The 26,222-nt window shown below is 40.5% G+C and overlaps 1 protein-coding gene across 1 annotated transcript in view; it reads left to right on the forward strand.

The window, feature by feature from the left end:
- The window catches only part of egfra (epidermal growth factor receptor a (erythroblastic leukemia viral (v-erb-b) oncogene homolog, avian)), a 44,891-nt gene that overhangs the window by 11,713 nt on the left and 6,956 nt on the right, over positions 1-26,222 (forward strand). The window contains exons 2-23 of the mRNA XM_005742568.2: positions 10,176-10,327; positions 11,983-12,169; positions 12,290-12,415; positions 12,510-12,578; positions 12,790-12,908; positions 13,661-13,802; positions 14,747-14,863; positions 16,057-16,183; positions 16,270-16,343; positions 16,426-16,513; positions 16,629-16,828; positions 16,992-17,124; positions 17,538-17,628; positions 18,184-18,341; positions 19,969-20,007; positions 20,140-20,284; positions 20,392-20,514; positions 21,172-21,270; positions 22,638-22,823; positions 23,304-23,459; positions 24,945-25,020; positions 25,782-25,928. Of these exons, the coding sequence (XP_005742625.1) occupies positions 10,176-10,327; positions 11,983-12,169; positions 12,290-12,415; positions 12,510-12,578; positions 12,790-12,908; positions 13,661-13,802; positions 14,747-14,863; positions 16,057-16,183; positions 16,270-16,343; positions 16,426-16,513; positions 16,629-16,828; positions 16,992-17,124; positions 17,538-17,628; positions 18,184-18,341; positions 19,969-20,007; positions 20,140-20,284; positions 20,392-20,514; positions 21,172-21,270; positions 22,638-22,823; positions 23,304-23,459; positions 24,945-25,020; positions 25,782-25,928 (2,754 nt within the window). The remainder of the gene's footprint in view (positions 1-10,175; positions 10,328-11,982; positions 12,170-12,289; positions 12,416-12,509; positions 12,579-12,789; positions 12,909-13,660; positions 13,803-14,746; positions 14,864-16,056; positions 16,184-16,269; positions 16,344-16,425; positions 16,514-16,628; positions 16,829-16,991; positions 17,125-17,537; positions 17,629-18,183; positions 18,342-19,968; positions 20,008-20,139; positions 20,285-20,391; positions 20,515-21,171; positions 21,271-22,637; positions 22,824-23,303; positions 23,460-24,944; positions 25,021-25,781; positions 25,929-26,222) is intronic.

Below are 26,222 nucleotides of genomic sequence, written 5' to 3' on the forward strand. Positions count from 1 at the left end.
GCTGTACAAACTTATTCCCTGAGCTCCGTTTGTCCCTGACACTTGCCCTCTGCCAATGTGGATGAGGAAGAAACTACTCATCGGTGGACTTGGGGCCTGCTGATGTGTAAAGCGCAGGCTGAATTTGTGAGTAAGGGATGAGCCACAGAGCAAAGCTTACTAACACAAACCCCAGGGCTTTTACAGAATATTCCTTTTATGGGGTCACTCTCTGTGAAGACTCCAGTGGGGCAGAATTGCTGGAGACATGACTAAGGCTCTAACAGAGTTGTTGGCAGGCAGCGCTGTGAAGCAGTGGCTAGAGCTACACAGAAATGAGCCTGTCAGCTATCGGGCTAAAAATAAGAAGTCCTTAAGCAGAAAGGGTGTCTCGAAGAGCGTTTATCTCTTTTGTTTGGATGAACTGAGGACTTCAGTCGATGAGAGTTATCTGTCTGTCCTCTGTGTTGAGGTGCTCCAACCTGGGGGCAGTTGAACTGGGCTGGGAATGCTTAAACCAACAGGGATTTCCCGATCCACATCTGCTTTGTCTTGCTGGAACGATGTGTGAAGTGTGTGGGCTACTTTTGCTAGTGGTTGTTGGTTTTCTTTCTCGCTCTCACTCACCCTCATTTCTTCTTTTCCAGGCATGGCTCAATGATGATTGTTGGAAAGGAGGATTTGGGGGGGGGGGTTGGACGCCCACTCGCTCAGTCTTCCTCTCCAGCTTCCTGTGGGATTGAAGAGTAGTATGGTTTTAACAGGGAAGGAGAAAGAGAAGGAGAAAAAGTCGGGGGGCTGGGAGTTGTCTTGGCCAGAACGGTCTTCAATAGGGAGAATGTCTGGATGTTAAAGAGGAAGTGGGTTAAATGTCGGAGCATTTCAGGGGAATGGTGGGTGCATTATTGGAATGTAAATGGGGATGAAGTGGTGAGTTTTGAGTTACAGCAGTGGAGCTGATGGGTGCCTTTACTGAGCACTAATGGACTTTCCAACATGAAGGAGACTCGCCTAATTAAAACTATTCCTCAATTATTTCAGCTGTTCTTTTATACTCATCATTTATACAGGAAGTGTTTCAGCTCTGGAGTAGAAGAGCTGAAATTTCCACAAATTCCACAAATTTCCTTCTGAAGGTTTATCTCTTCTGTTAACTATGAAGAGAAATGTTGATTATTCACAGGAGAAGCTCAAACAATAACTAGGATGAAAGTCAGTGAGTTAGGCCCCTTGTAAGTCAATAGGCACATACAGTAACATATTTATTTTTTAAGGATTGGGTGAACTTTGTTCACTAAAAGTTAAAAAAAACCAACACACTTTTTTCTCTCTCTTGCCTCCAGCAAACAGTTGCTTTTGTTTCTCTAGTTTCTCCTTCTCTTTGTCTGAGACTTCTGCCCATGGTGCCCCCCAAAACACATCATTTCATTCAACAGCAACACAGCAGGCTATAAACACAAAAATGACACATATAATCACACGATGAGTATTTAACAAACACAAGCAGTAGATAGCAAACAAAGCTTTTTAAGGATTTTCTTTTTCCAAGCAACTAGGCAAACAAAACTTTGGCATCCACTGTCCCTTTCATTCTGTTTTGGTTTCTATTAACTTCTAAGCAAAATCATGTTTGGCGCAGTGGAATTATTGTGCAATAACCTAAACTGCTGGACCAAAACGGTAAAGCTGTTGGATGAGAAACCAAAACAATGAGCTGATAGAGTTTCGTGGAGCTCAAGGTAACTTCATAATCAGGTGTTATTTCTTTGTCAAGGTTTGTCCTTTCACACACTGTGAGCTGACCTGTTGTTAATATTAAATATTGATTATTGTTGCCTAAATTAAGGAAAAGTAGTAGTTTTTTTTTCCGTTTATAAATCGAGCTCACTGCTTTCTCCCAAAGGTCAGTTGATTATCCCATTAATGTAGCCTTTCCAGCACTGTGTACTGCCTTAGGGTCTTGAAAATGCTGATCACAGTATGCAGCAGTGAGTATACATACTTTTTTCCTGTGTTTGTGCAGAACCTAAATCCACAGTTTCCTCACACTGAGGTGGAGAGTAAACATTATGATGGGTCCAGCCACAGGTATCTGGAGTGTCTCAGTGACTGGTAGAGAGGAATCATCAGGAGCAGAGAGTAAACACGAGCCTTTTTGGTCTTTATTTGGTCACTTTGCTGAGCTTTTAACAGCTAAACTTCACTGACTGCGCTCCATCTGCAGTGGGGCCAACAAATGCAGTCACTGGGACTGAACTGTTATGAGGACATGTGATGTATTGAGTAAGACCCTTCATTTGCTGGTCTTCTACAGCTGTCCACCCCCATGTTTTGTCCCCTTTGTTGGTCTTTAGGGAAAGGTCATCCACGGCCATACGTCAAGTGTTCAGCTTTACACCCTCTTTCCACAGTTTGACCCCACAGCCGGGTGTCCCACATTTACTTCTCTGTTGGCTAAACCACAAACCAGTCCTGACATTTTTTTTGTTCTTTTTGGTTTCAGTTTTTTTCCCCCCTATCATTTCCTTTCAGTCACTTCTTATTCTCAAATAGTACATGAAGTTCAGTTTAAATCATTCTTCGTGTCCTCCTCTCCCTAAAGACGACTGTTAACAACCATCTGGTTCAGTGTTGCGGGGTAGCCAGCTAACCCCATGCAAAAGCAACTTCCTGAGATGTCAGAGGGCCTTGTGTTTTTGCATTCATTGGGGATAGGGAGGGAGAGTGTCTCCATGTGTGTGTGTGGAGGGGAGGGTATCCTCTGAGTCCACACTGACCCCTTTTTCTTTTCTGAGGCCCGAAGATGTTTTCTCTTAGGGATTGATATGACTCCCACGCAAAGGAAGAGTGCATTTCCCCTCAGCAAAAAAAAGCAGGACTTAAAAATTCCTGATATCCTAACTACAAAGTATGTTTATATGAATGAACACCACTGAATGCACATATGACCACTTTGCCTTCTCAATCTCAGCCAATCAGAAAACATAAGCGAGGGAAAAGGGAGCTTGAATGTACTTCTTTGAATTTTTTTTTTTGCATCATTAACTTACTTGCCTTTGGGAAATTTATAATTCCCTCAAATCTGAAGGTTCAGGAACTAAAATAACCACAACACCAGTAATCGTCAACTTGAAACTGAAGCCAACTAAAGCAGATGGTTTCTTCTTCTCTTCCCATCACCATCCTCTTACAATACACATGTACTTCTAAATAGGCGAATTAATCTTGGCATCGATTTGTTATAAAAGTGGCGGATACACTGGAGATTGAATTGTGCAAGATATTTTACCGTAATGCTGTTGACTTGAGAGAGTCCTGTCACTTAGCATCGTTACCTCCCTTTAATCATGTATACGTTTTCAGGTAATGTAATTATGAGACTCTGGACAGAGCATAATTGAATCGCAGGTAGTGAGTGAGAGGAAGAGAAAGCGGCAAGACCATTTCTGTTGTCTGCAGAAAGGTATAAAGCATTATGATTTAATTTTGTAGATGTCACTTTGTTGGAGGAAACCATTAGAGGGATATCAGGGAAGTTTGGTTTACTTTCGTGAGGACTCGTTATTGCCTTAAAAGGGGCTAAGGGGAGCTAAGTTTCATCCAAACATGCAAATAAGACCTCAAATGTAAATTTGTGCAACTGACTTTTTCTTTTCTTGTCTGGGTTTAGTGAGTAAGATTGTACATTCGATCTCATCTTGTTTGGTTAATGTCTCTCAAATGTTTACACTATATTGTCTGCTTTGACTGTGGTGTTGTGGCCCGTTGCAATTTGTACCCATTTTCTCAATAAATAATTAGGATTTTGCCAACCATCAAAGAAAAGGTTTACATTATATACATCAGTCTACGAATATAATCTAAGAATATTTATGCTAACACAAACATACGACAGCCCTTTAGTCGTATCGGATGACGATATAAAAACGTCTATCGTTTCATTGACTGTAGAAAACATGGTTTCATTTTAGGCTATCGTTTGTTTCGTGGTGTCGCAAAATTTTACGGCAATATTTTTTTTCATCGTTTTGATGGTCACTGTAGTGGCTATATTAATTTCTTAAAGTTCTCTCTTTCTCTTATATTTAATATAACCACACTACCGACGGACAAGTGCCTGTTTTTATGGGTTGTCTTAGCAACAACGACGGTAAAACCATCGCATGTCCGCTTGTTTATTTTCCACATAAACCTTTCACAATAAAGCTCAAGATCCTGTTGAGACTTTTCAAAATAAACGGAATCACGTGAAAAAGTATGCAGAGTGTTTACAGATGAAAAGCAAAAAAGAGCCGTCAGGTGCTAAAAAATAAACCTTAGACTCAAACGTTAGAACAGGCTTTTCCCCGCAGCACGCTGTGTAATAAATATTCACAAAGAAAACGGCGGCCGTTACAACTTATGTCTAAAAATGTATAGTTTCATGCATCTGTGAAAACACTCGACTCCAGCTACACGATGCCCAGCTGGAAACACTTCACAGAAAATATTAAATTTTTTGTGATTTATATCATTATCGGGACGATAGATGTTTTATATCGGGATATGAGATTTTGGTCATATCGCACAGCCCTACCCTTTAGTTCATGTGTCATTTTAAAGATTTTTAAAGGAAAAGTGCAAGATTTGGAGTTCAGCAAACAGTATTTACCAGGATAGAGAGTGTTGACGTTCTAATGTAACCCCTACATCAGAAAACAAATGTGCATTCGCCAAAACGTTACCCATTCCTTTGAGTCCTCAGTCATACAGGCCTAGAAACCGATCAGCAACCACCGGCTGCTAATGAAAAATGTGTATTCCCCGAATGGTTGGCTAATGGTAGCTGGAGGTTGATGGTGTTGCAGGAAAAGCCTCCTTGTGATTGCTTTGGTTGTTAGCAGGTTGCCTGTAGTTTTCAAGGAATCTGCTCATGCGAACTAGTCATTGAGCCTTAGTGGAACTTGAAAAAGTATGACACAATCCAAAACCTGAGACGTTCGCCTTCACAGTAAAACTTACACATTTTACCGCTACAGCTAGCCTATTTCAAAAGGTGCAAGGGAAATGGTGTTTGTGATTTCACAGTTTTGTTACCACGCTATGAGATTGAATGCAAAGCGGTCGCAGCAAGGCCTTTGGTGCAGCACATGTACATCTTCACGTAGCAACTGCTAGCGGCCTCCAGCAACACACACACATTTTTCCTTGACAGCTTTAAGCTGACAGGTGAGTCATAAAAACTAGCACCAGTATAGTTTTTATAGAGACAGGAATTAGTTATAAAAGCCCAAAATGTTTTTCTTTGTTTTCACTAGGCAGAAAACATGTTTATTTGTGCTTTAAAGGTGGGCATTTTAATGCTTGGACCTGTGAAATGGACTCATTTCTGAAGCCAGCCTCAAGAGGCCGAGGGAGGAACTGCAGTTTTTGGCACTTTTGCCTTGACTTCATTTTTCAATCCTGGATGTTGCAGCTCATATTTATGCTTTACAGACATTCAGTCTCAATTCTCTCCAGCCCAATTTCCAGGATTACTAGTTTGCCTACTCGAACATTGACTTGAAATCTCAAGAGGAGCACATTTGACTAATTTAATAGAGCACCTGTCGTAAAAACAAAAACCAAAAAAACAGAAATCTTTTCTAAATCTGTCATCAAAAAATGTTGAAAAAATATAAAAGATGTTGTTCTTTATTAGGCAAATAACAAACCAAAGTCACCTATATTTGAGCTGGCACACAGGACTTCTCTGAGAAGTAAAAAATGAACAGAACATTCAACTGCAAATATACGTTTTCTCTTCAGGAATCCATTACTTGTGTGGTGTATTTTCAGCTTTTTTGCAAAACAGTAAAATTAAAGATTCATGCATAACGACAATAATTGCACTTTAGCATAGCATTTTGATTAAAGACGGCTTGCACACACTGATTTATTATAGCAACACAGCAAACAAGAGCAACCAGAGAGCACAACTTCCCCTGAAGGGCAAGGGCCATAGCCTACTAAAACTCTGGTGTTTTATGATGTTTTTATTACAACATGCTGACATCAGCCTTTTGTATACAACACGCTGATGACTGAGCTTTGACCATGACCTTAAAGTATTACATATTAAAATGGTGTATTTTATTATCTTTATCCATATGATTGAAGCAGGATTGGCAGAATTTTTTTGGCTTCCAGAAGCTGAAAAAATTAGAGATTTTAAGATATATTCATGTTGTGTGTGCTAAGCTGCGAACAAACAGACAGACAGACAACCGATTAACCCCCTTTGGGGGAAGAAAGGACTTTGGTCATTACCAATAATGTTTATTTATTGTTGTTTTGTATGTGTGTATGTATGAATGGTGAACCAAAGACAATTTTCCATTGATCGGGATAATAAAGTTATTCTATTCTATTCTGTATTCTCTTTGTAAATGTTTATTAAAAACATAATGAGATAATTATCTCAAATACTAAACAATGGTTTCTTTTTTATGTAGTGGTGCAGATGCCATAGCCTCCAGAAACAGATATGTGCCCGCACACCTTTGACTTCCAGCACTAGTTCCCAAGTAAACATCAAAACATGCGACTGGACGTTTCTGCAAGTTTAGATGACTCGTGATCGGGTTTATCAGGTCCTTTGTCATTCTCTGACTGGGTGCTGATCAACGGAGCTCAATCCAGCTTGTGCCGCTTAGAGTGTTGCACACTTGCATATATGCTAGTGCACACACCCGCACACTCATGCCGTACCACTCCCTGCACCTACCTCCTGGACGTTTTGTGATGACAGTACAGCTGGAATGAGTGAAGCAATCTGCAATTAGTCTTTGTCACAGTATCAGTTACATCATAAGAAACCCCACCCTTAACCTTGCATTATAGCAGGCTGCAGACAGTAGGTTACATTTCAGAATCAACGGTTTATGGACTAAAAAAGCAACTAAACAGGTTCCTGTCATTTCCAGTCTGCGTGTTCATTTCCTCACTAGCAACAGTTTGTCTCTTTCAGAGCGAAGGTAGCTTACCACGTCTGCAAACTTTTATTGTAAATGTGATTCAACATGAGTCATTTTCACTTGGAGAAGGTTCCCAGGTTAAAGTCTAACACAAATTATTCCCAGCACAATTATAGAGCACTCTTTCAGATTTTAACAATTATGTCCCACAGCTTGACCTCATTTGTTTTTTCTTTTGTTGCTCCTGGAAGTCCATTTATGGTCATAGAATATCAGATCATTTACCACCTGCAAGAGAGTTGTGAAATCACCAAGTGGACAAGGAGAACCTTTACTGTGGCTGTGTGCCTGCTTGCTCGGCCAATTGGCTGTTTGCTTTACTTCCTTCTTTGGCACTCAAGGTCTGATCTTCCCTTGGAGGAGATTTGTTGAACCATCAGCCTCACCTGTCTTTTTCCACCTTCACTGCTCATAACTCAAAAAGGGAGCAGGCTGCTTATATATAACTGGGAGATATGCATGTATTAGAGCTGGGCGATATATCGAGTTTTTAAAACATATCGATATATTTTTATACGAGATATAAGATGTGACAATATCCTTTATATCGATATAGACTATGTTACGTTATAATTATAGTTGTGGAGCCGCAGGTTTGCCTCTCTTTCGTCCACTTTTGTCTCTACCAACGTTACTCCGCCTCGCCTTCACTGAAGACAACTCCCCCTCCTACCCCATCGCTTCACGTGCAGGCAGCGACAAGACGGACACGGCAAATCTCCGTTAACGAGTTACTGCGCATCGCCCCATGCGTGGGGCTGGACGGCGTCAACGTGCTAACGAGCTAAACATGCTAACGAGCTAACCGCGCTAACGAGCTAACAGCGCTAACCCTAAAATCCTTTCATTCTCTCAAAAGTTGATAGCGCGCCTTATGTATGAATTCTGGTTGTGCTTGATGGCCGCGAACCGATTTTATGTGGTACACGGCGCTCAGCAATCTGTCAAAAATGTTTGAGTACGACTTTGGTAAGCTACGGAGCTGCACCGCTTGATAGATTGTCGGCGCATTACGGCTACCGAAGAGCTTCGCGGAGTGATACGTACTGTGCATCAACATAATATTACCGTACTGTGTGTGTATAAGGACCATAAATGGCACCTGTAAGAGACGTGGTTATGAAGCGGATTTCAAACTCCAGGCTATCAGTCACACAGTAAAACTTGGGAACAGAGCAGCTGTGAAATCTGTCTGTCTTTGTTATTACGCTCAGCGTCTTTTAGTTTACATTTTGACTGCACAATTGTGAGCTCTTTGTTTAGCACAAAAACAACCTTGTTTTCTTTTATTTATGGAGCATTATTATTTAATGAATGCTCATAATTTAATTTTGAGTAATTTTTCATGTACATCTATGCTGTATGTTAATAAAAGTGCCTGTGTGACATCTGGGACACAGCTTTGACTAAGAACTCTCTTTTTGTTCTTACTTTATGGCTCAAAAAAATATATCGAGATATATATCTTATATCGCCATCCAGCTAAAAAATATCGAGATATGAATTTTGGGTCATATCGCCCAGCCCTAGCATGTATATATACTCTAAGTGATTGTCTCTGTTTGCAAAATAGCGTTCATGATGTTCAGATCAGGTTTATTAATATTCACAGCTGCAAAAACCCGACAACCTTTTGTTTATTACAGTTTGGTTTTCACAATCTGAGTAATAATTAGAGGGCTAATTACAACTCACGTGGCTCTTCTAATTAAAACCGTCAGCTTGCTTTTGCTCATCTGCCTCTGTTACTCTGGTGTTGGGCTGCTGGACTGCAGGGTTCATGTCAGGGAGAACCCTCAGGGACCAGCTAATGAGGAGGAAGAAGAGGGAGGGCGGTTGACAGCTGTTTGTGCCTAATTCTCACTGATTAGCTTCCTTTTGCGCTTAGTGTGTATGAACCCAGCACAACATCATAAGTAAAACACACAGTGCGATTGAAAAACGCAGTTTTATCCTTTGATACCAGTTGAGAAACCCTGTTCTTTTCCCTCAGTTATGTGAATCACATGTGTCTTGGTTAGCACAACTGCATGAGCTGTTATGTGTTGTGAGGTGTGTCTGAGAAATCGGACCAAGTTGTTTGGCTTTCTTTTGTCAAGAGCAGGCATGTTTGGGAATGTGCTTTAGGGATTACGCCAGCACCGCAATTTCTAATAACCACGAGGAGGAATATTTTGTTTTTCAGAGTTAATTGCTCAAGTGAACCCATCATTTAAATCTCAATCAATTACTTGCTTATTATGCGTGCATACACTGTGTGTGTGTGTGCGTGTGTGTGTGTGTGTGTGTGTGTTAAAAAGCTGTTGCGGTGATTAACTGATGGCTCTCTCTTCATTGCCAGTCAGAACCTGTTTGACCAGCTTGGGGCCTAAACATGCATAAGTGAAGATGAACTGTTCTAAATCAAATCCATTCATTCATTAAAACAAAAAAAAGAGCCTCCCTGTTTGTTGCACTACCTTCCTTATTCACTCATTGTATTACGTAACATTAAATAGGCGAATTTATCAGCCCATAGTTGTTCTCTGGGAGCTGAAAACTCAGAGAGCATTCATTTATCAACATTGTTTAAGCACTAAATTGTCATTTCGTCATGTCATGAATCCTGCGATTGAGTCAAATATGGTTAAACTAGAAATTAGACTTTTAATTTTGAGATGTAGACATGTGACTCTCCTCTCCAAAAAAACAAAAACCTACAACTGTCATGGAATTTGTGACACACCAGAACTTTTCTGGAGAATACCACAATGGGTTGGACTTACTGGTCACAGGGATTGTTTTAACCAGCCTTCATACAAGTGAAAAGATTGAGACCTTTGCCAGCATAAAAACACGTAGCTGACTTTGACTCGCGGGCCAGAACTTAACTCGTCACTGAGATTTGATTTTGTTGCAGATGCAGCCCAGATCTGTTATTTTCACATGAAAGCATGCCAAGTTATGACTGCACAGACTAAATTCTCCAACAGAGATACACACACACACACACACACACACACACACACACACACACACACACAGAAAGTCATAAACGGAGCCAGCATGTTGCATAAGCAGGGAATGTTTCTGTTTCTGACTGATTGCACTGAGGGCCTTGGTTTAAATACATTGGTGACTCTCCACTGCAATTCCACATGATTTACAATCTGAATCTTTTAACATTTAAATGAAACAATGATGAATTCTCCTTTCTTGCAGTGTGCCAAGGTGTAACCAATCGTTTAAACCTTTTGGGAACTAAAGAGGACCACTACAGGAACATGGTGAAGACCTACAGCAACTGCACCGTAGTCTTGGAGAACCTGGAGATCACATACATGGAGGATCACCGTGACCTGTCCTTCCTCCGGGTAAAAGCCGCACTTTGTTAGGAGTTGAGGATAAGCATGTATATAGCAGATTAGAGAAAGAGTGCGATTAAAAGTTGTCCAAGCCCCTTATACTGGATGTGTGTAGCCTCTTGCATCGCTTCAGTTCAGATAATTAAAATCAGTGGAGAGTGAATAGGTATGATGATTCGGTGTATTTATAATGCTGTGGATGGAGCTTTGCTTAAGGTTGTATAGGGGTTTGCACACTGGGCACACACACTCTCATGAAGGGTTGCACACACAAAGACAGAAAAGCATACAGTCAGCAGATATTATTCAGAGGTTTTAAGCCTTTATTTCCACTGATATTAAGAGGAAGTGTCTTAAATGATGTCACTTTTAGAGTCCTATTTTTTCATCCTTACTTTTCTCTCTCATCACTTTGGACCTGCCCAGCGTCCACAGTTCAGATTAGCCCATCTCTATTGTGGCTCTGTGTATTACCTATTGAGCAACATACTGTACATACTGTGCTAACCATTCTATTAGTAGTACTGGTGGGCTGTCTGTAGCCCTAGAGGTAGACCTGAGGCAATATAGTTTGGCTGAAAGTTTTATGATTCAGTGCCATCGACACATGTTTTTGGCTTGTGAGCACATCTGTCTATTTCTTATGTATTTGATATGTGAAGAGCGCATCGAAGGAATCCTTTACATGAAATATCTCAAGAAAGATATCAAAAATAAATGTCACCCTGACTTCATGAAACACATTATTTTGCCATAACTTAAGCATTCATATGCTATTGATGACCGCTTTTCACCAGAATAGTACAGAATAGAATTAAAGGGATGACATATAAAGTGAAACTTGACTGGTTAGCAAATACAAACAACTGTGAGTCTTATTCTAGTTAGACAGAAAACCCGATTTGATTTATACGATTTAGAGTTGACATTGTGGAGTTAACCATACATCTCATAGCTTTTATTTATATTTTCTTATTTTTAGCATCCATCACATACACTGTATGAACAAAAGTATTTGGGCCACACCTCTTAATCTTTGAACCCAAGTGTTTTCAGTCCCATTGCAACAGGCGTGTAAAATCGAACGCCTACCAATGCAGTCCGCATTTACAAAGATTTGTGAAAGAATGGGGAAAGAAAAGACTGAATTTGACTTTGGTGCTATTTTAGGATCCCACTGTTGCATCAAGTCAGTTTGTGAAATTTATTCCACCATCAACTCTATGTGCTGTTATTGGAAAGTGAAACTCAGCCTGAAAGTGGCAAGTTACCAGTCACCAGTACCTGAGGAGCACGGTGTGCAAAAGTCACCAACACTCTGCCAGAGGAGGTTTAAACATCCTCTGGTATTAACATCAGCACAAATCCTGTGTGCTGGGAGCTTCATGGTATTTTTCGATGTCTAAGCAGCTCATTTAGGTGATATGTGTAGGTGTCCCTGTGCTTCTGAACATTAATTTACACACCTCTCACAGTCAAACCAAATATGACTCTAGCACAATAAAAATAGGATTGATCTTTGTCTACCAGTGTTATGGACCACCAGGTTTGCAGTTTTCTCTTAAAATATTAATGTAAATGTATATAAATGCAGGTCGTTCAGAAAATACAAAAGTTTTTGTTTTTTTAATTCAAAAATTAAGTTTGTCTTTTTTTCGTTCCAGTCAATCAAAGAAGTTGGTGGCTACGTCCTGATCGCCCTCAATACAGTATCCAGGATTCCTCTGGAGAACCTGCGCATCATTCGAGGCCATTCTCTCTATAATGGAAGTTTTGCTCTTTCTGTGATTTCCAATTATAACAAATCTACAAATAAGGGCACCGATCAGATTCTTCTGACCAGCCTGACAGGTAGGTTAACCCCTAAATATAATCATGTTTTATATGACACTCAGTATTATTACAAACTATGTAAATATTCCAACGTGTGCATGTTTGCGTAGTAGTTCATATGAAGTTTTCTTTTTGCAGAAATTCTTAAAGGAGGAGTAAAATTTTTGACCAACCAGCTTTGCAATGTGGAAACAATCCAGTGGTCTGATATTGTTAATGTTGGAAACATCAGCATTGATCCAACTCCTAGCAAAAACAAAAATTGTAAGTATTACTTTACACCAGAAGACAGAGATATAATTTGTTGTGAGTTAAAAGGTTTTTAATTTGGTGCTTTGCAATGTTTCTTTTTCAACAGGTGGAAAATGTGACTCAGGCTGTTTCAATGGCTCATGTTGGGCACCTGGTCCTGAAAAGTGTCAGACTTGTAAGCACTGTTTTATTAATTGTTAGCTTATTTACTGCAAACAAGAGCAAGGTAAAACAAATTTGTGCGCACAATCCTCCAATTTTTCATAATTTGAACATGTTTAAAGTACTGTAATGCACGGTGATGATAGGGCATCAGAATCAAAAGAAGAACAAATTCATTCCTGGGCTTGGACACTCCACTCAACTTCTGCTGCTCTCATCTCCAGTGACAAAGCTGAACTGTGCCCAGCAGTGCTCCAAGAGGTGCAAAGGACCTTCACCGAGCGACTGTTGCAATGAGCATTGTGCCGCGGGGTGCACGGGACCCAGAGCTGAAGACTGTCTGGTGAGACAAAGGCACTTTTAATATTACTGTGTGATATCGTATAAGCATGTGACCAAGGCCTGTGTTCACCAGCCAATGTTTTAGTTATGCCTTAATATAGGTCGGATCCCCTTTTGCCTTAAATGACCTTAATTATTCATGCCATTGATTTTACAAGGTACTAGAAACTTTCTTCAGAGATTTTGGTTCATGCTGACATGATAGCATCACACACATTTTGCGACACAAAATCTTCTTTTGTCCAATTTGGTGAACCTTGTTTGAATTGTACCCTAATTTTCCTGTTTTTAGCTAATAGGAGCAGCCATTAGTGCCACGTGATTGGTTGATTAGATATTTGCATTAACAAGAAATGGAACAGGTGTACCTGGTGAGTGTAAGACTCCCAGTCAAACAGAAACCAACACAAAGTCACCAAAACTAATAAAAAACTGTTCCTAAGTGCAACACTACACTACGTAATTCTGCTACTCTGTAGGTTCCTGAAGAAGACCTTCCAACAGAATAAAGCTCTCACTCTCAGACATCTGTTTTTATCATCCGAAGTTTGTTATTGGTTTCAGTAGAGATGAGATGTGGAGCGTCTGATTAGATCTTGCACTTGGCAGTGCCTTGAATAACAGCGTCTGTTCTGCCTCTCTGTGCAGCTATGAGTATTAAGCCAAGGCTGTGATAAAGGAATGCAGTGTTATCATTAGTGCGGGGCTCTGTTTTGGTCCCAGTGTGCTAGATGACGCTTGTTTGTGCTGCAGGCCTGTCGGGACTTCCAGGATGATGGGGTGTGTAAGGACTCCTGCCCAGGCCTTCATCGTTACGACCCCAACCTGCACCAGCTGGTTCCTAATCCGCATGGAAAGTACAGCTTCGGGGCCACCTGTGTCAAAAGCTGCCCACGTAAGGCCGGCTTTAACCAGATAAATTTTTAGGTTTTTTTTATTTTAGGTTTTTTTTGCCAATTTCAGTTAAACTTTTAATCCTGCTAGACAGATATATTACATTAGCCGACATTGATGCGTGCATTGTAGCTATGTCTCGACAGTCAAGATAAATAAAAGTAAAATAATGGGTCCCAATCGGCAGTATGAAGCTCATCATGCATGATTACACTTTTGTTCCATATTGCGGCATGCTGACTTGCAGAACAGTTGCCCAGGTTGTCCTTCAGGGTGGTTAGACATTCAGTCGTGACAGTTTGTCCAAGTTTAATTTTAAACTGTATAAACAAGAAAAGCAAATGATTGAGAGTGTGTTAATGCAACAACTGCGTTTTATCATTTTAACTTGCAAAGGTCTGTCCCTGTATTTCTGTGCTTATATTCTGTCATCATTATGCATTAGAATAGAGAATAGAATAGAATAATCCTTTTATTGTCCTACAAGGGGAAATTTGGTTGTAACAGCAGCAAGAAAAACACATATACAAACAAACAGGACACAGGAAACAGAACAGAAACATACACCTTTTTTTTACATATTTACATCAAGGACAATAGTTACCAAAAGCAGAGTACTGTACAGTTATTAAAATTAAATATGTATGTAAACAAACATGTTCAAATGTGTTTGTTGGGAGCGGTTTGGATTGTACAATCTGACAGCTGCAGGGCGGAAACGCTCCTTCATGCATCTAGGATGCAGCAGTCTGTCACTGAAGGAGCGCTGCAGTTCAGCAACATTGCTAGTTAAACTGCTGTATAACTAATAAAAGATTATTTGCTACAAAAAAGCTTTTTTCCCCAGATATTTTAATATGATTTTAAGATGATTTAAGATCCATCTAGTGCACATGAATATGAGATTATCAGCAGCAGCAGCTTATATTTTGCATATTCTTCCAGGTAATTATATTATTTCTGATTACGGCGCATGTGTGCGAACGTGCAACGATAACACATATGAGGTGGAGGTAGGAGGAATCAGGAAGTGCGCCAAGTGTGACGGGCTGTGTCCAAAAGGTAAGAAGATAAGCTGTTACTGTGCAATCTGGACAAATATTTCTCACCGTGTACAAAAAACAAACTGTTTGTAGCTACGCTAAGAACAATTTCTTATTATGTTGTTTTCAGGTTAAGCTGTAAAATGTAAATACGACAGAATGCAGTAATTTGTAAATAATTTAACCCTTTTTAATTGAAAAGAGTGAAGGAAAACAAAGGTTTCATTGTTTTTAACTTGATGCAAACGTCTTCAAAAAGTTGGGACGGCAGCATGTTTACCACACTGTAAGTTCTAATGGAAATGTATATAACTCCTGCCAAGTTGAATATTTATAATGAATGCACATTAGACACATGCACTAAATGCACATAAGATTTCAATTTCAAAGACATGTCACTCATCCTTAAGCTATTTCTGTTTGGTTTTATATTCAGAGGAACACAGATACAACTGAACAACATTTTTATTAAACTCAGTCATTTTAAGGCATTTTAAACAACGGAGATGATTTTTTTTAAAGCAAATGGCATTGTTTTGGTGAAAACTCATAGGCCAGATTTTATGCACCGACTTGTTAAAATGTATGTAACTCCTGAATCTTTATGATGAATGCATATTAGACACATGCACTAAATGCACATAAGATTTCGATTTCAAAGACATGTCATGCATCCTACGTATATTCAGAGGAATTTTAAACAACTGAGATGAATAAAAAAGCAAATATTATTGATTTGGTGAAAATTTATAGGCTAGATTTTATGCACTGACTCACTTCATTAGGTGTGGCTTATGTTCAAGATGACCTGCTGAGGTGAGCATCAGAATGGGCAAGATTTTAGTGACTTTGATTGCACCAGACGGGTTGCTCTGAGTATTTCAGAAACTGCTGATCCACAGAGAAAATACCCAGTTAGCTGCAGATCTCTATGCAATTAATGCTGCCGCTGACCATGTCTCCCCCTTGACCACAGTGTTCCCATCTTCTGATGGTTGCTTCTAGCGAGATAATATTTCACATCACAAAACTGAAATTATCTGAAATTGGATTCTTGAACATTTTGAGTTCGCTGTAATGAAATGACTAATCGGGAATAACTGTGTGATGCTATCACATTAATATGGACCAAAATCTATGAGAAACTATTATTAAACTATTATGATTATTTTTTATTGTTATTAACTAGTATTTTTTTAAATGTTTTTTTAGTGTGTAATGGACTTGGAATAGGAGAATTGGCTCACGTTCTGTCTATCAATGCCACAAACATCGGCTCCTTTGAAAACTGCACCAAAATCAATGGAAACATCGCCATCATCCACACATCAATTAATGGGTAAGTCTGGGCTATGACTAGCATTGCTGCCTTTGTGCTCGATCACCTTTATCAGCAGTCAGTACGGTGTATTTTCTCATTTTCAGGGATCAATACACCAAAACACCAAAGATGGATCCTGCCCAGCTTAATGTGTTTAAGACAGTTAAAGAAATTACTGGTAAGACTGCGTAAGGGCTGAGTCATGCATCTAAATGCGTGCATCTAAACAGTTTTAAGGTTAACAAACCTTGTTGCTTCAGGGTACCTGTGGATTCAAACGTGGCCAAATACCATGAGCTCACTGAGTCCTTTTGAGAATCTGGAGGTCGTTCGGGGGAGAACTAAACGGTATGTTCCTTGTAAAGACCCCCTGTTGATTCAAACCGCAGTGTTATTCAACCCATCACAAAATGTTTTCTTTTTTCTTCTTCTTCTTATTTTGTTCTCATTTCCCATTTGGTAGCGGAAGCCGCAGTTTGGTTGTGGCTGGTCTACATATCACCCACCTGGGCCTGAGGTCCCTCAGAGAAATCAGTGATGGAGATGTGTTTGTCTCTAAGAACTCTGAACTCTGTTACACCGATGCAAAGCACTGGCAGAAGCTTTTCAAATCACCACACCAAACTGTTAATATAGAGGGCAATGCCAACGCTACCACCTGCGGTAAATTCTGTTTGTCTCACACCGGCTTCAGTCGCATCTTTGCTGTTGTTGTTGCTTTTGATTATGCGCTGCACGAGTAAGATTTAATTACAGGATCTTAATTTCAAAATTGGATAATTATGCAGGAAAGAGCTCTCGCTGAGATTGTGTGTTTGGGTTTCAGCTCTGAGAAACGACACTTGTGACAAGAAGTGCACGGCGGACGGCTGCTGGGGTCCGGGCCCCATTATGTGCATTTTGTGCCGCGACTACAAGCGCGACGGGAGCTGCGTCGACTCCTGCAACATCCTGGAGGGGTGAGGGAGGCATCTCTCTGACTGCCTTTAATAAGCTTTGAAAAACAAACAAGCTAAAAACACAACAGGTCTCCATGCTGTACAGTTCACTCCCTCAGAGTCTATTTTTGTATTTCCAAGACTTTGACGCTACACGAGCCTGAAGGTTAATTGACAGAAAAAGAAAAGCAGATATGATCCGAAGCATTTTGAAATTCAGTCTCCAGTGGATTTAAGACAAACACTGGAGGCGAAACGACACAGTCGCTCACATCTGTTTATCTTCGGAGACCTCTGTCCAACAAAGAATCTCGACATGCTTAGAGTTTAACTCCTGTCCTCAAAAAAACTTTAAAAATAAAACACATATAATAGTTTCAAACTAGGCATGTCATGCTTTTTATTGTTTTTTTTTTTCTTTCTTGTTTTTGCAGAGAGCCGCGTGAGACAGCTGTGAATAAAACCTGCATCAAGTGCCACCCCGAGTGTCAGCCCATGAACGGGACCGCAACCTGCAGCGCGCCTGTATGTTTGCCATCAGCAGCTAAACTAATATTACAAAACAAAACACTTTGCAGTTGTGTTAAACAGTTCTGTGAGCGTTGCTTAGAAGAGATTAACATTTGCACAGCGTGAAATCCAATCCAGACACGTTAGTTCTGCGGATTTGTCAGTCAGCAGCAGCTTTGATCGGCTGTAATGCAGCACAGCCACAAAATGTGCAATCTGGTTGTTTTCTTTTTCTTTTACTTTGATAACTGGGAAATAAACCCTCCAATTATCAAAAACAGAAGCACAACCTGACAAAGAGAGAGTGGGAGGCAGATCTGGGAAACGTATTAAATTACCGCTATTTTATTCAGGCGTGATCAGTGCATTGAATCGTCTTTTCACTAGCCTGAACCAAAAAAAATGAAAGAAGAAGAAAAGAAAAGAAAGATCTAACTTGGTTGTATTTGCCAAACATTTGCTTTGAGAAATTATTACTATGAGACAGTGTAGTTTACCAAATATTTATAACTGCTCTCAATAGAGTCGTAAACATAATAAATCTTTATCTTCTTTTTTTTCCACTTTCAGGAGTCTGCTAACTGCACTAAATGTGCTAACTTCAAAGATGGACTGTTCTGCGTGCCCCGCTGTCCCCAAGGCGTGCTGGGGGAGGACGACGCACTAGTGTGGAAATACGCAGATGAACAGAAAGTGTGCCAGCTATGCCACAAAAACTGCACTCAGGGGTAAAAAGCACTGCTCAGCTGACCTGAGAACAGGCACAGGCATTTTCTCTGTTTTGGAAACATTTGTCTGTTGTAACACTGATGCAGAAATGTGCCCCGAGCTTGAAGCGTCTGCTGAGGCGGTTCTTGGACTTCTGATTAAAATCAGACACCCCAAGAGACGAGTTGTTGTTCTAGACTGCAGGACTTTTGTGTGGTTTTGTGTGTTTTTCCATTTAAAACAAACCGATTATGTCTGACTTAATTTCTTCTTCTTTTAAATGCTTTTTGGACCTAGAAGGTTTACAGTCATGTGAGGAGGCTCTCTGTGAAGAACTAAGAACACCTTGTGATGCTGTGGCTTGTATAGGCACCTTCAGCAGCAATAGCAAAAGCATATATAAAACCTCAGCTATACCAAAGGAAAATTATCTCATGTCTTATAGTAAATCTTGTTAAACACAAGAATAGAGGCCTCATATGAGTTTTTTAAATAAAGGTTTTTCTGTCTTTGAGCGTATTTTGGTGGAAGACAAAGACCACCTGATTGCTTCAGAGCCCTCATGGCAAAAAGATGGGCTAATTGACAGGGAGTGAGGTACACAAGTCCTCTGGACCTCCTTGGAGACCCATCAGAGACAGTATGAGAAGGTAAACATGGAGAAAACTGAAACATACGGTACCAGATTTTCTGAATACCTGCCAGAATAGATCAAGAAGGAGAATTCACTGATTGGGGGAGCTAGGTCGACTCCCCTCGAGAGCCCCGCAGCAGGTCTACCTTTGATTGTGTTCAAGTATGTTTTTTGGAGGGTTTTTTAGAGGAAGAGGTATTTTCCAAACAAGCCATACTTAGTCTTTTTCTGATTGTACTATCATGAAATTCACTTTCATTTAACATCCTAACTGAGGCCTGTAGAGTCTGAGATGTAGCTCGTGGAATTTTTTTCCAGTTTCTCTGACCTTGGGGTGAGTTTGCTGGTGTACAATCCTGGGAAGCTTGTGGCATTTTGTTAACACACACCTGAATGCTCCAGAGATTCTCACACTTAGTGGTGATCAGTTAAAGTGCTTTTGATTAGCTGAATTCCTTGAGAGGACTGGATTAGATTCCTGTGAAAAACTTTCCTTTTCAGACAACTATATGTTGTTTTTGCAAGTCTGTAGTACTTTTGAGAACAAAGAAATAATAGCAACAGCAGAACTAAAAGCAGACACAGTTTTCACAATGATAGAGGATCAGTGTTAAGCCCAATGAGTAACTCGGGAAGTCGTCTGAGATACCTTTAAACCACCGAAAGCTGCTGTGTAAATGAGCCTGAGTGACTGTTACGAAGAAGAATAGGATATGTGTTTCCACAACTGGGTTTAGTAGTTTCATAAATAAACCACTGGACTGCGTGGAAATAAACAGTCCCCGGTTGACCCCAGTGACTGATGCATTGATTGAAAGTATTTAGTTTTGTAGGCATTTTACAGACGATTTTGGTGCTTTATGTGGCAGAAATGAAATCAAGTACGCTGGGAAACATAAGCGTGGCAACAGCATTGGTTTCTGATTGGTTGCAAAGGGTTTTTCATAGGAAAACAATCCCTCTGTGCTGATTTTGTCAGTTGCATTAGACTCTTCGCACTCATTTGTTTACAGGTGCATTGGACCAGGTCTTGAAGGCTGCCACAGCAAAGGGTGAGTAAACACAGCAACACAGATCACCACTTCTTAGGGATAAGTTAACTGAGGTAGATGTGTTAATCACATTTCTGCTGAAACTCACAAACGCACTCTGTTTGACAACCTCCCCCCCTTCCTGTTTTTCAGCCCCCTCGGTCTTTCCATGGTCGCGGCTGGTGTTGTCGGTGGGCTGCTGGCCGCTCTCATCGCAGGCCTGTCTGTTTTTGTGTTGCTCCGCCGACGCCACATCAAGAGGAAGAGGACCATGCGTAGACTGCTCCAAGAGAGAGAGGTAAGCTGAGTCACCGCGCTTGGAGGAGTACATTAAGATGATGAAGGAAATGTCAGCATTCATTTACAGCTGAGACAATATGCAAGACTGTGATTTCTTCTCTCTAGTTGGTCGAACCCCTCACTCCAAGTGGAGAGGCACCGAACCAGGCTCTGCTGCGGATCCTGAAGGAACCCGAGTTTAAGAAAATCAAGGTGCTGGGATCAGGAGCTTTTGGTACTGTTTACAAGGTAAAAAAACAAAACAAAAAGCGGCACCCTGGAGTTGTTTCTTTTTTCTTATAATTGAACCCCAGTGCTGAGCTTTACTGAATCTGGGTCTCTCTCAGAGCCAGAACCAACACACCGTCAGCGTTTTCACTCATCTGCTACATCTGTTGTCAATTTTTCTGTTATAAAACCACATTTTTAACAAGCCAGATCATGCACGGGTGACTTCAGTCTCACTTTCGGTGCTCGTGTGTTAATTTGGGTTTATGCGTTTATGCAGTGACATTCTGGAAACTCTCCTTCCCTGTGGGGACAAAACACTGGTCTCCTCAAGGTTAACCATTTATTTTAGGGTTCGGTTTTAGGTTAGCGTAACTCTCCAGAGAGAGAGGGAGAGACTGTAGGTCAGCTCGATGTTCTGCTTTGTATTTCTGCCTGTTTGTCGCTTTTTGACCTTCGTAGTGTGGACAGTTTTGCAAAGAATGGACTGCAAGCAGAATACAAATGCACTGTTTACTGTATGTTTGAGAGCAGGTGTAGCTTTGGCTTGCACATGCATGTCAATATTTGTACTTGTACTGCACAGTGTATGCTAACATTTACACATATGCTTGTGCGCTCACTTGATGATTCAGGTCTAATTGCAGCACATAAAATAAAATGCTTGTGTCCATGCAGGGTCTGTGGGTCCCGGAGGGAGAGGACGTGAAAATCCCGGTCGCCATCAAGGTTTTGAGAGAGGCCACGTCCCCTAAAGCAAACAAGGAGATCTTGGATGTAGGTTCACTCATTTTATGTGGTCATTTTTGGCCTCTGTGCTTACTGTAATACTAAATTGGAGCTGAACACAACAGCTCATTTGAAATACTCCCTCCCTGCCTCCTTCTGTTAAGGGCTGGAAATGAAAGTATACATTTTAAAAGTTACAAATGTTACGCACATTTTTTAAGGAATTATCACAATATTTTGACTCAAAACTACATCGGCCTTAAGGAGCGACAGTTGTTGGCTGCTGGTTGTCAAGTTTCCACTAATGTGTCCTATAATCTAGCTAATGGCCACTTTTCCTTGTAATGGAGAACGTGTCTGTTTACATGGCATTCATCTTATGGGACTGCTGGAAATGGGATTAATTCATGTGAAGGCAGCGAGTGGGCGTTGGTGTAATCCAAGGCTGAGGTGTTCTGGAAAGGAATGCAGCGCTGATGCAGTGCCGAGAAAGCAGCCTGTGTTAAATGCATTATGCACACAGACAAATGTGCATCTTGGATCCTGTGATTTTGTGGTTCTGCTGCTCAGTCACTGCACGTCCACTCGCTGTGGTGGACACAAATGTCCTCTCAGCTTCTTAACTTAAGGGCAGTCTTTCACTGTAAAGTAGAACGTGTTTGGAAACCTTGTTTTCATCAGGCTGTCTGAATTGCGTAGCCCCAAGCCGAGAATTTATTGAGCAATACTGATATCGCATTAGGCGTGTAGACAATATTTTGCATGCATTTCTGCTTTCATGACAGGAAACTAGATAAAGTTCAGTTTGAATTACTGCTTGCAGTGGTTTCCTTATCCCCATTTTTTAAATTCTTAAAGTACTTTGTCTCTTTTGATAATTTCCACTGTCGAGCAATAAAATACACAGCTGTTGGTGCTGTATTACTGCTCCTGAGAAACTTATCGCCTGATAAAGGGTATTTCAAAAAAATGTCTTGTTTATCATTCACAAGGATATCTCTACCAGCCAATAAGTCACAGGACCTTTGAATAATTAAAAATGTATTTTTTTGCTTTTGTACCTTGAAGGGAACCTGTGCTTTCCCTTACTTACTTACAAAATGTGGACAAAGTTTGCAAAAAATGAAATTAAACACACATAAAAGTATGTGTCCTAAACACTTGGTTATTTGTTTACCTTGTGTTTTCTTTTTAAGTTTTTTTCTTTTAATAATCTTACATGAATCCGATGCTAGCATGGTATTGATTTCCTAAATGGCTACCATCACCGGGTTTCCTCGCAGAAGTCCATTAAAAGGAAGAGGGTGCTAAGCAGACACGAGCTCAGGGGCTGCATAAACAGCCAATACGTAAAGAAGAGAAATAAACATAATTTTGAATTGTAAATCATGTAAATCATTTATGTCATCTTACAGGAAGCTTATGTGATGGCCAGTGTGGAGCACCCCCACGTGTGTCGTCTGTTGGGCATCTGCCTCACCTCCACGGTGCAGCTCATAACGCAGCTCATGCCTTACGGCTGCCTGTTGGATTATGTCAAAGAGCACAAGGACAATATTGGCTCCCAGTACCTGCTCAACTGGTGTGTGCAGATAGCCAAGGTAAGAGGGAAAGTTCATAAAGGTGTCACGTTACAGTTGAGTAATCTGTTGATTAGGTTGGACCTGTTGTTGCTGGAGTGGTTTTACATGCGCATAGCTCTGTATCAGCCAATGAAGATATAAATCTAGGCATTTTATTTATTTTATTTTCAATAACAATAATATTAATCACATGCTTTTGTGGGTTTAAGTCTTAGTGGGTGTGCAATTTAAAAACATACGCTTAAACTTAGATTTGCAGAGCGAGTCAAGTCGTCAGCGTTTTTGTTTTTAGAGGTTTTGTAAAGAACAGCCGTTTTTTGTAAAGAAATACCGTTTCTTTTATCTGAGTAATCAGATTATCATGACAAGTCTGTCGTGACAGATGTCATTTTTCACTTTGTCTGAGCAAGCGGTGTTTTCACGTTTCCAACAATATCGGCGAGCCCGTGAAAGCACCGCTCTTATGTAATCTGTATTTCACTATTTGTTTGATTAAAGGGAATGAACTACCTGGAGGAGCGCCACTTAGTGCATCGTGACTTGGCAGCCAGAAACGTCCTGGTGAAGACTCCTCAACATGTCAAGATCACTGACTTTGGTTTGGCCAAGTTGCTAAAGGCAGATGAGAAAGAGTACCATGCGGATGGAGGAAAGGTTAGTTGGGTTTTGTTTTTGTTTATTTATTAGTCAGTTGTTGTGAGCACTGTTGCATCACAGCGGGTGATCCCAGAAGTTTAGAATCCACTCGGCTTCCTCCCACAGTCCAAAGACACTGATGGGTTTGTGCTAATTGGCAATGCTAAATTGACCTTAGAGTGTGAGTGTGAATGGTTTCCTGTCTCTCTGTGTTAGCCCTGCATTAGACTGGTGGCCTGTCTAGAGTGTACGCTCCAGCCCCCTCACAACCCTGAATTAGATAAGTGGAAGAAAACTGATGGATAGAGTTGTTGCTGCACACAAATGGGCCTAAATATGAACATGATCTTGTTTAATGAATTTATAGCCAGTTGCCAACTGACAGACCGCTTCCTGTAGTTCACTCAGCTCGACTGCATAAAAGATATATTTTTGTACTTTGTTTTGTTCTGTATCTCATGCAAGTGGTGCTGTATTTAAATAGCTTCTGTCAGTGAATTACATTCAGAGAGAAATGACAAATCAAAAGGGTTTCTTGTCTTTTGTTTCCTTTGGGAAACTGAAGGATTCCTTACTCAAGAACATGCTGTGCTGTTTGTTTTTTTGTGCCTGTAACTACAGGGTGAGCAGTGCATGTTATATCAGATGTAATTAGGAGAAATAATATAATACGAATTCAGCCCAGACATCTCTCTGTATTGCCTGTCAACACCAAATGTGCAGGTGTGGAAAAGAAACATCTGGACAAATCCAGATGAATCACTAAACTTCAGACACTCTTTTGTGTAGTGCAATTAAAAAATATATAATTGGCTTATGCAGAAAAACTGCCATAAGGTTTGTGTGACGGTCTTTACATACCTTAAGTCTGCCTTAACCTCCTAGGACCTGGCGTCCACATATGTGGACATCACATTTTGGGTTATTTAGACCAAAATACAAAATTTGCTCTACAAGGGCCTGATATCTACTTACGAGGACATTATACTGCTACTGTTCTATCAAAATTTTAAATGAATATCCTAATTTTTCTTAGAAACAAAAATCAGTTTAAAAAAAATCTGGTAATTCTTTGTTTTTACATTCATCGGGTCCCAATATGCCCAAATATCAAAGAGAAATTAAAAATGCATGCTGTGGAAGAGTTCGGGTCTCAAGAGGTTAATAATAAAAAGAGACTTTTGTATATCTCACCATTAGGTGGCATCAAAATTGCATCATAAACTCTAATGAATTGGCCAGAGACATTAATCAATTTCAGAAATATAAAGATCTGCAGCGTTTTAAGTTGAAAACATTCCTGCAAATACTTGATGCAAAGTGATGCCAAAAAATAAACTCACTGTTATCAGTAGTGTCACATTTAATTCATCCCATGCATGCATATGCAACATGATATACACACCATACATTATAAACGTGTTAGTGGGTAACTTGTCATTAGTTTAAGTGCACACGGGTTTTGCATTCTTTTTAATCACACTGTAATGATTATTCCCACAGGTGCCGATAAAATGGATGGCTCTCGAGTCGATCCTGAACAGAACTTACACGCACCAGAGCGACGTATGGAGTTACGGTGAGTCACAAGGAAAGAAAACCTCGCTTGCGCTGTCCCAGATTGAGCCCGAATCCTTGTGTAACTTCTGATAAGTAAAACAGCTGGCCCTCCGTGCTCCTGAGCATTGGTGACATTCTCACTGGAGCAATATTCATTCATCGCTAAATAAAGCGTTTTAACAGAAAGTGAGGCAGGGAGCGGGCAGTCATTTTGAAGCTTCGGATAGCGTGTTGTTTTTGGAGTCAATAAAGCTCATCAAACAGGGAGTGAAAAGGGAGAACATCTTGTTAGCATCTGCGATTTTAGGTAGCGCACACCTACATGCTGGCAGTCTCGGATGGACAATTTCACATCAACCCACATATACAGTTCTACCAGCCCAGGAGCACACACACACACACACAGAAACCAAACACAGTACAGCTTTTTTTGTGGGCCAGCTTCCAAATCTTCTTTCCCCGAGGGTTTGATCATGCTTTCCGCTCAGTATGGCAAAAGCATCAGCAGACCCTAGAAGAAGTGGCGGGCTTCCTTTTCTCCTTTTCCCTTTTTCAGTTCCTCCAACGCAGAGAGGCATCCTGCTCACTCCCACTCCTGCATGCAGAGCCAATTTGTCAACATAGCTATTTTGATACTGTGCAATACTTAAGAAGCGTACATCCTGTCACTCTCATTTCTTCCCTTCTTTTTCTTTTCTTTTTTTTTATTGGGAGCAAAACAAAGTCAGTGACAGCTCATCAAACTGACATTTACCATCTGTCCTCGTCTCTGTACTGTAGGTGTAACAGTTTGGGAGCTGATGACATTTGGGACCAAACCATACGATGGGATTCCAGCCAGTGAAATAGCTGGGATACTGGAGAAGGGAGAACGCCTGCCTCAGCCACCAATCTGCACCATAGATGTCTACATGATCATGGTGAAATGTAAGCTCGTGTACAAAACCCGTGTGCATTTATTACTTTATGTAAGAGCTGCAGTAATTAGTAGTCTGTTTTGGGGGGTGTTTTTTGTCTGTTTCCTCCAGAACAAACACACGTGACAGTTAACAGCAAATGAATCAGGAAGGAAAAAGTAATAATTAGTTACATCACCATTTGTTTTATTGTTATTAAGACATAATGCACTTTAGCAAACAGCTGTTTTTTATGTTACCCCTGTACAGCCTACAGCAGGGGTGGGAAACTCCAGGCCTCAAGGGCCGGAGTGTTGCAGGTTTT

Source organism: Pundamilia nyererei, unplaced genomic scaffold, assembly GCF_000239375.1.
Source record: "Pundamilia nyererei isolate P.nyererei 1_Seehausen unplaced genomic scaffold, PunNye1.0 scaffold00121, whole genome shotgun sequence".
Taxonomy (NCBI): domain Eukaryota; kingdom Metazoa; phylum Chordata; class Actinopteri; order Cichliformes; family Cichlidae; genus Pundamilia; species Pundamilia nyererei.